General features: G+C 36.5%; 1 protein-coding gene across 1 annotated transcript in view; it reads left to right on the plus strand.

The window, feature by feature from the left end:
* The window catches only part of LOC139138095 (E3 ubiquitin-protein ligase rnf213-alpha-like), a 129,142-nt gene extending 123,793 nt beyond the window's left edge, over window positions 1-5,349 (plus strand). The window contains exons 64-66 of the mRNA XM_070706319.1: window positions 358-548; window positions 853-1,010; window positions 1,464-5,349. Coding sequence (XP_070562420.1) covers window positions 358-548; window positions 853-1,000 — 339 coding nt within the window. The 3' untranslated portion in view covers window positions 1,001-1,010; window positions 1,464-5,349. The remainder of the gene's footprint in view (window positions 1-357; window positions 549-852; window positions 1,011-1,463) is intronic.
* Window positions 5,350-10,416: the final 5,067 nt, after the last annotated feature.

The following is a 10,416-nucleotide window of genomic DNA, read 5'->3' on the forward strand; positions in this document are numbered from 1 at the left end:
AATTTTTAACAAATGTGTCTATTTACATGTAGGGACACATTGTGTCATTTTTGGTATAAAACTAAGTCCTTGTCATATAGCTTTCATTTTGTCCACAGATTCCTGCACCAATTACACCATCTGTAAATCGATTTATTAGCTAGGCTTCTTTCATTAATATTTGTCTACCAATGTATTGTTGATGTCTTATTTTTGTCAAAAGTAAATGTTCAAATAGCTGTTCCAGTTATCTTCCGTATTTGATTTTCTGTTACAGATAATTGATTTGTTGATTGTTTAGGCTGTATTCTGGATTAGCACACATTTTCTATTCATTTAAGATCTAACATAAGTGCGTTTCTTGTTACAATTTTGCAGGATCCTTTTGAGGATGTCTGTAGTGACTTCAAAGCTCCCATCCCAGGCATTGCGGAAGAAGACCTTCAAACATATGTTCCGAGTATCAATTTTCACAATGGTGACTTATACATGCTCGTTAAGGTGCTGTATGAGTTCATAACATTAGAACTAAAAGAGGGCGTGCAGACTGAAGTCAAGGCATCCGAGAGGTAAAACGACTTTATATTATCGCCATAGAAGTGACCCATTTTGTCTTCTAAATATGTAACTGTTGCCTACCTCGATAGGTTGGCAATACCTTTTCTCACAGTGGTGAGAACAGGAACGTTAACTGACTTCTTTACAATGATTGTTGGTTACCAGTCCAGGGCTAGTAAGCTTGATAGTGTATTATTTTTCATGTAATCATGTTTACCGTGCAGATATGTTATAAAATGTTATAATATTATATACTTGTCTGCCACAACAAAAAGGCCAAACGAGATTATGTTTTCTTGTAAACATTTCTTCCAGTTTACGTCAACATCTTGGATACTACTGTAATACTTTGAGTGCTATACAGACATTGCCAGGGACTGTACGAGTTTCACAATCTGTTGAACTTTGGAAGAAGATCAATGATGTCCATACTGACCTTGAGAAAAAACACTTAAAGTTTTAGAAGGAGACAGGTGAGGCAAAGAAAAAGCACTAAATTTTATCAATTACGAAGATAACAGTCCGACAAAGCAAATGGCAATACCATACATTTTGGACATACTGTTGTGAACTACTACTACTACTACTACTACTACTACTACTACTACTATGGTATTTCTACTTATACTCTTTGCACACACAGACGCTCTTGTGCTATACAGTTCTTGTAATTATGATTTCAGGAAGCTATTATAACCTGCCTTGAAACTACATTGTTTATTAAAACTTGGCTTTTGATAAAATATTACTGGTATATCAGTCAAGAACACATTAGTTCAATAAATGCAATGCCTGTTAAACCTGTTTCAGAGAAAATAAAGCTACGCTATATCTCTATGATATGTAAACTTTGGTTACACATTTCAATTGATACGATGAATTATAACAATGTCAGTATAGTGATTTTAATTTCATATATTTCGCAGGAGTTTCTACTTGACGGGAATAATGTCAATAATATAGAAACTACTTGTACGACTTACTTATTTCTCCGATACCGCTCAAATGATCTGTATTTAACAGGGTCCTTGATGCGCTGCAGTTCAATATTGTTAACACTGGTCATGTCTTCTGAATGGAAATCCATACAACGTATCTCCAAAAGATATCAGCCATACGTATATTTCTGTCCTCGATCGACCTCTGTTTCTCACAGTATGTTACTTAAAGTATCTAGTATACTGATAAATATTGGTGCCTAACTTAATGATTGAGATTCTTAACTTCTATAAAACTATGTCGATCACACCGAGGACATTTAAGGAAACAATGTATCTCATGTGTCTGTCATAGTTTAGGCAACCATATAGTGGGCACATAACCGGCGTTAAAATCTGATATTTTTACACTTCTTTCATATTCATTGACTTTGTCTTCATATCATCCTATTATCCAGAATTTGTAGCTGTATATGTTCGTTCTGTATTGTTATCCTTACTTTTTGTCACTTCAGACTTTATTTCAAAATCATTGTTACAAACAGAAATTGAATTAAAGGTTCATAATGGATACTTAAAATCATTAACATAATAATTATCATCGGCAGTTTTCCATGACTGCAATGGTTATCACTGATAAAACATTTGTATTCGCGTCTATCTACTCATTCCGTCGATTTATACATATTCTTATACTTTTAAGTCCACAATTCTTATGTACACAAAGGGCTTTGAAGGTTGCATCGGGAAGAAATGAAACATGTATGGTATTATTATTAAATATTAAACTGACTGTTGTATTTGATCGGATCACTTCAAACATTCCAATTACTTTATTTCATATTTGATTGTTTTGTATAAACATGATAAAATGTACATCAACTGAAATACATGTACATGTACAATTTTTTATATCTTTTATTCAGCTGCAATGTGAATGTTGTTATAGTCACAAACAGTTGTCTTGATTGATACAGAGATGAAAATGGGCAAGAATAAAACTTTGATACTTATACTAATGATTGTATCATAATTCAGTTATGCATCTGTTCGTTGATTAAAACGAGTTTCAAAATGCTGTCATTAACCAAATGTAGAGAGTCACAAGTAAGCAATTTTGTGTATCACACAATATGCGTTTAATTTTCAGATGTTTAATCACGGTCTCTCCACAAGTGGAGGGACAGTGGTGATTAAATTATACTAGCTGAATTGTGCAGACATACAGCAAAACCCATACAATAAGTGATGTGTTTACTATATGTACTGTATTGCTTTCATAAAGGCATCAGCACAAAGAATGTGTGCTTATATACTATCCGGCTACTTTCTATTGTTACCGATTTGCGTTTCTATTAAACATTAGCTAACATGCTGAGAGTTTCTCATATTTTAATTTATGATATCATTCAAAGTAGATTTTTTCAGCTATGTTTTACATACTTCCAGATAACATAGCAATGCACCTTATACTTCGGTTGAATTTGAAGTACGTGTAATTGTAACATCGGATATGACAAATGAGATAAAAAAGGAAGTAAGAGATATACATGGTGAAATACTTTAGGGAAATGTGATTGGGTTAATTATTCTAATGGAACTGAATGATGCATAATGTGACATCTTTACAAACAAACCGGTAGATGCATTTGATTGAAGTTATCATGAAAGAAGGCACTGTCTTGTAGCTTAGTAAAATACTTAGAGATAAACATGTATTAGAAAGGTTTGTTGAATGACTAAAACTTATAGCCTACTGGCATTAAAGTGAATAAGCAGGATTTTGCATCATTGTATTTTAACTCATAGTTACTTTTATGATAGCTTTTTGGGTTTTAAGGTATAGAAGATTTAGAAATTTGATGTAGACCATAGTGAGTGTGTACAATGCGGTCATTTGAGGATCTGAAAAACTTAACTTGCACTGTACAAACTTCAAGAACAATAACGCTTATCAAGAGGTCGTACAGTTGTTGTGTTGAATATACTGGCTGTGGCCGTACCTTATTTGCCGACATTTCAGCTGATAAAAGGCGCAAATAATGTTAAGATGCATTTTCTATGTATTCCTCTAAGATTACGTCTCTGTTCTATGAAGTGTTCAAAGTTCGTTTGAATTTTGTGATCTAAATCTTTTTGTTTGGATCAATCAAAATCTGACCTAGCGAAAATCGTAAACCAGAAGTATTTTTACGGTTGTCTTGAAGAATGCGGAGTGTTAAAATGTGGTGGTTTTAATTCCCCAACAGGTTGTGTAAATCACTTTCCACCAGCGGTATTGTCATGAATTTAATAATAATCCAGAACTACTTCATACAGGTGATGATATTGTGTTTGTACTTATATATACCCAAGTCTCCTTGTATGACATTTGCACTCAGGAGTGACCCATAATATGGAAGCAACAATAAAATATAAGCATGCTTGACTGACCTCCGGCAAGTAAAGTCTTGTCACATCTAGTGATTCACGTATTTCTCTCTCAATTTGACAATTACATAAATGATAGTTTCCTATTAGCACATAGATCCGAAAAGCAAAGATGTGTCGATATGGTCATTTCCCATCTGCTTTGTATTCAAGGTTTATTATTATACAGATATATTTCATGTGGTTTATGGTACTGTTCTTTCTTTGTATATCTGTGAATAAATTGGCACATATATCGTAAAGAATTATGTATTATTAAACTTTCTCTTTTTCTCTTTACTGAAAGAGACGTTTTTGAGAAATAAACTTTATTAGAATGTAACACATAGTTTGGTTAAAATCAAAGTACGTTTATTGTATAAATTAAACGCTTTATTGACAAATAAGAATAAAAAGAAGTAAAGATTATACCTGATAAAATTACTTCAGGGAAATGTAACTGGATTGAATATTTTGATGAATAACTAAATTAAATGATGCATAATGTGACATCATCCAACAAACAGATGGATGCATTTCATTGAAGTTATAATCAAAGGGGTAGTGTCATGTATCTTGGTCAAATACTTAAAGGTAAACTAATGGAGGTGTCTCAAAAAGGTTTGTTAAATGACAACATCTTGTATACATAGCTACTTACATCTACTTACATAAGTAGGATTTGCATCACTGTATTTCAACTCATAGTTTCTTTTATTATAGCTTTTTGGGTTTTAAGGCATAGAATACGCGGAAATTTGTAGACCATAGTTTGTGTACAACACGGACACTTGGGAATGATTCATAACTAAGAGGAAATAAAGAACTTTACTCGCACTGGGCACTTCACGAACAGTGGCGCTTACTAAGAGATCTCACAGTTATTGGATACAATGTTGTGATCATATCTGGAGCAATCAAAGTGTGACTTAGCCGAAATCGTAAACCAGAATTATTTTTATGATTGTCTTGAAGAATGCAGAGTGCCAAACAGTGATGTGTTAATCCTCCAACAGGTTATGTCAATCACTTCCCATCTGCGGTGGTGCCATGAATTTTATAGTAATTTAGAACTATTTCACACAGGTGATGGTATTGTGTTTGTACTTTATATACACCCAAGTCTCCTTGTGGGACATTTTGCATCTAGGAGTGACCAATAATATGGATGCAAAACTACACCCAAACATGCTTGACAGATTTCGGATGTTAAAGTCTGGTCACATCCAGTGATTTATGTATTTCTATCTCGGATCAATCACAATGTGACACTACCTTAAATAACAGTTCTTTGCCAATGGGTTATTTTCTTGGAGCACATAGCTCCAAACAGAAATGTTATGTCAATCCTTTTTCATCTGCTTTGTTATCACAAGGTTCATAATAATGTATTTCATATAGGTGATGGTACTGTTTGCTTTTTGTATAACTATGAATAAAGTTGCAAATATATGGTGAAAAGTAATGTATTATTGGGTTGAAATTTTCTTTTTTCTTTATACCTATACACTGACACACTGGATAACAACAGAACTACGACCGACCGACCTACCTACCTACTTATATACCTATTATTCCAATGTGTGTTTTATTGGCATATATGTGTTAGACAATACATGCATCTGTGTGCTTAAATCTCGATACACACGTAATCACATTTTCGTCAAAGTAAAACTCTATTGCAATGACAGGTTCGAACTGGCTATGACACCAACCTCCATCACCCCTCCACCCAACCCCCCCCCCCCATCCCTGCCATACGGTTGTAGGAACTGCATTGTCCAATAGTTCCATCGAAAGTAAGAAGTGTAACTTACATTTCACTTGAATAAAACCTTCTGTCAAATAAATACTGAGTAGAAACTTACGAAGACGTGTGGATAAAATAATTGTTTGCACGCACACACACACACACCCACACACACACACACACACACACACACACACACACACAACACACATAAAGGGTATACAGTCACCTGTAATCTAAATGTGCCCGGCGTATACGGTCAAAGGGGCGTTCCTTGGTATTCAAAATGCCGTGTGAGGGCGCTGTTTTTAAAAAGCGGCCACCCGCTTAAAATCTGTGATGGATTAGATTTTCTCTTTCCATGGTAACTGTGGCAGAATTGGAACAGGTGACAGTATACCTTTAATTCGCTGATGCGCGGCAGACAATCTTAATAATAGTATCCTCCAGCGGCAACTTGCCGTCCTAATGATACGATTGCATCTTTTCTCGGGCTAAATTAAAATGGCCTGTTCTTCAAAGGAATCTTCCATTTGGATTTAAGAAAACATACGCTTGGCCGCTAACTATGATCACCTGAAGTGGATGTCCAAATAATCAATGCATCAGTCAACTTTGCGAAGAAGAACTTTTATAAAATTATGGACGGTTCAGTGGACAAGGAAGGTCATGAAAATACCTTCGTCATCGGGTGCCAATTGTTACGTGAGCTGGTCTGGCATGGCATTTCTACTTAAATCATCATCTTATCATCTTATCTGCCACCCCTGCGTCAGTACTGGAAGAATATAGGCTTAAGTGCAACATAAACGATAGAGAAGTCAGGCGAATAAAATGAACGACTTGTTAGTGTTTTTGTCGTTTGTTCTTATCATGTCAATATTCGCTAATATGAGTACATGTACAACATTTCCTCAAAATCACGCCCCTCTTCCTAATAAAGATTCAGGACTTCTCTGCTCAGGTACTCATGCCTTCTAAACAAAGTCTGTCCAATTTTACGTGGTTGACCAAGACACAAATATGCTGATAGTACCCCTTGTGGTGAAATTTGCGATGCAGGTTTGTCAGAGCAATATATACGCCCCTCTTGCACTGGGCCGTGATGATACACACGATTTTTGGTATTGGTACATCTTGCATTTTCTGCCGTGCCTAGAGAAAGATTATGACAAGTTTTATTGATTTAGGAAACAAGTTGTACCAGCATGTATTGAATGAAACTTGATTTTTTAACTGTCTGATTTCTACAATTCTATCACTTTTGAAAAGCAACGTACCGCCCACCTACAAGAGATAACGCCATACTTGACTGCATCATGCCAGGAAATGCCAAGACATTTTGACCGGTTGACCTCGCTGTTAATTTTATGCAGGAAATTACAATAACAATGCTTGGTTGAATGACGCAGTGCCTTGAGGGTGGGATCGCCGGTGGTATATGGGGAGGAGTACCTTCCCGATGGTGATAAGTGGTGCAGATTACCGTCGCCTAGGTGACTGGCGTATACGCGTGCCAAAAGACACCTATGGTTGATTCCTGTTGACCAGTCGGATGGCAGAGTTGCAAATACCTGGACTGAACCATTTGTTTTTTTGTGGATGTCGGTGGTACTTTGACAATATAAGTAAAGATGCACATATATTGAGTTTATTGTCTTGTTTATGAGCGGCCAGTATTTCCAACAGCATAAATTATGTGCATTTGCCCTTGAAGAAATAAACAATTTTCGAATAAAAACATCGCGAATGTAACTACATTCCTTAAGCTCGACGTACACTTAAGTGCCCCAAAGAACCATGAAATCGCCCGACTTTCGATTGAAGAGATGAGTTTTGCCAAACCGCGTATACAGAAAAAGTGGCAGATGACTTTATTTTTAGAATCATAGACAGTATAGCGAGATGTAAAAAATGTGAAACAGGCTCCCCACCTAACTATCCTAAATATTTTTGTGTCGAGTTTGTGTTTGATTCGTTTCGAAAATGAGTTCCTACATTCTTATCCGATTGTTTGTGTTAATGAAATGTTTGTTTCGCTTTGGATATTTGTAGAGAAGTTTGGATTAGTGTGTACGGTAATGTTTGTTTGTGTGGGGAAAGCTTATGGCGAGACGCAGCCGGACCTATGTTGTTACAAAAGTTGATAGAGTCGCCCTTTGACGCTTGCGTTTCGAAACCCGAGTGTGGTTTCTCATCAGTCGCAGTGTAGATTCTTTCCTTAGTTTGTGTTTGTGAAAATTTATTTTAATGCATTTTAGTGGTCTTGCTTTCCGATTAGCTAGGCAAGTATATTAATTTTGGTCACGTTGTGAGTCCGTTTGGTGGTTCGGTTTGTTTGTTCTATATTTCTTTACTTCGGTAAATTTTGTTTTGACTGGTGTGTCTTTTAGATTTTTGCGGAGGTTTGTGAATTTTTAGGCAATAAGTACCACTGCGGGGTACGGATTTTATGTTTATTGGATCAAGATACTTACAAGTATCCTGGTTGATGTGCTTGTTCTCGTACATTTTAATTAATAGTTCGTTTACTTTGTTTACTGTTTGTTCTGGCTTGTTGTGTATAATACTGAGTGTTACGTAATTGCCTTTCGCATTCGAGTACGTAATCGTTTGTGTTGACAATAACGAAAAACCGACCCTTGTCGAAGGGTTATTTTCCCAAAATTTGTCCATTGTTTGCAAGCTGGTTTATCGCGATTCTTTTGGCACGCGACATGCTTTGTTTCCTTGTTTGAAAGGGTATCTCTAGAAGTGCGAGTTTAGAAGCTTCAGATAGCTTTCAAGTTTTTGTTTTTTTTGTTGTTCGTGGAGTCCAATTTGACTTTTCTTGAATTTGTGTTGCGATTGTTGTGTCTCACGATGTAGCGTAGTCACATTATACGACTTTATTTGTTGAAATCCTGAGGTGGTTTTATTCTTTTTGGTTTTGTTGGTGTCCGAATGAATTTTAAGGTTTTTGCCTAGTACTATTTTTCGGAGTTTCATAGTTTGAGCGATGATAGGTTGTTGTTGAATTTCATGTTGTTGTCGGCTTTTCTTTAGAAATAGCTGATTTATTTCCACGGCCATGTTTTCTGTTACGTTACTGTGATTGTTTATTTTGTATTTAATGTTGTGTTACAGTTGTTTGTTATGTGTACGATTTTTGTTATTTCTTTTAAGTGTTTGTGTGTTCTATGTCATTTTATCGTATTTTTGGTAGTTCTCTTTTTGGAGTATTTGGTGGCCCTGAAAAGGGCCGCATGGTATGGGTTTTGTTAGCGTTTGGCGCGTTTGTTTTGGCGATGAGCCTAGCTTTTTTATGCTTCTTTCGCCGATTCGATGTGCTTGGTGAGTAGGTGTTTGCCGCCTTCTTGTCACTGTGTGTGCGTATCATGGACAGTCTGCATAGCCCTTGAATGTGGTCTCGATTTGATCAAACTTACAATTTAGGAGTATATATCAAAACTGATAAATGATTTATGTGATTACTGTAGCTATAGATAGGCTACATTCAGGACGGGCAGCGACGGGCAGTAATTAGTAGGCAAAACAGGTGTTTTTCACCATGGGCAGAACTCGGTGGCAATGATACTGAACATTAATAGTAAGCCTGTCACCTTGAAGGTAATGCTGTAGGTGAAACAAAGACTTCAAACGCACGATGGTACAAACAACACCACAAGTGAGACGTACACATAGAAATACACGCGTTCCTACGTTGTGCCCACCCGGGCCACGCGATTAAAATATGACTGATACTGCTGGATAGTGTTAATTGGGTCGGTAAACTGTCAATTAATAGTTTAATTGACTACCTGGGTGATTGGCAGGTCGTGTCCAACGACGCATATGCAAAGCAGGCCAAAAAGACAAAAGCCCCCAAAGTTATTGACAGCTGGCCAGGGGTCACCATGAATACGTAATGAAGCTTCACTACGCAGAAACTGCGTAGTCAAGCCCTCCTTAAACGGTCAAACCCTCTTGGCATTTTCCCTCATGTGCTTTGAGGACATTTATGGACTATTCATCGTCGATGATAACTGTTGCCATATGTGGTGTTGTCAGCTACCAGTTATGTTTGTAAATCTGATTTTTACAATGAGTTTTGAGAATGCTGCTTTCTACATTTAGTATCGGCAGCGAATATTGATGATGTGGACGATAAAACAGGTGTGTATTCGTTTATGAAACATAGCACTGTGTACTGTAAGGTAGGTTTCACTAAAACCCGATTGCCTTTTTCAGGAAAAGGCAATTGGCCAGGTAGTGCAATTCCCCAGGCGAAACAGTAATGACAGTGTCCTTAATAGCGTCCATAAAAAACAAATCCAGCAAACCATTGCCTTCAATGTAATGTGTAGTCATTGTTGACATGGGGATCATGTAGCGGTAATTTTGAATAACCTCTAAAGAATTGGTTTCACTTTCCCATGTACAGCCGCTACAGTGTTTCCGATCAAAATTTCTGTTGACAACATAATGAACTTGAGAAGAGCATCTGGGATTTCATTTTACTGCCGTGGTATTTGTGTTATAGACTTTTCAATGTGGAAGAAAGGGGTCAATCACCAGCCGAAAAATTGTCTCGTTATAGAAAATTAGAACCTCACTTTCACACACTCAAAATTCGACTGGAAGAACTGCGGCGTTTAATTTTGTACAGGGGAAGGTGAGAACTGATTTTTTTGAGGATACTCAAATTGCTGTCACGCGATCTTTATGTCAACAATGATTAGGAAACATAAATCTTAAAGGTGAAATGAAAAGGAAAAAAAATAGCCAAAACGTTACCCTCTT

The sequence above is a fragment of the Ptychodera flava genome, chromosome 8 (genome assembly GCF_041260155.1).
Source record: "Ptychodera flava strain L36383 chromosome 8, AS_Pfla_20210202, whole genome shotgun sequence".
In the NCBI taxonomy this organism is placed as follows: Eukaryota; Metazoa; Hemichordata; class Enteropneusta; family Ptychoderidae; genus Ptychodera; species Ptychodera flava.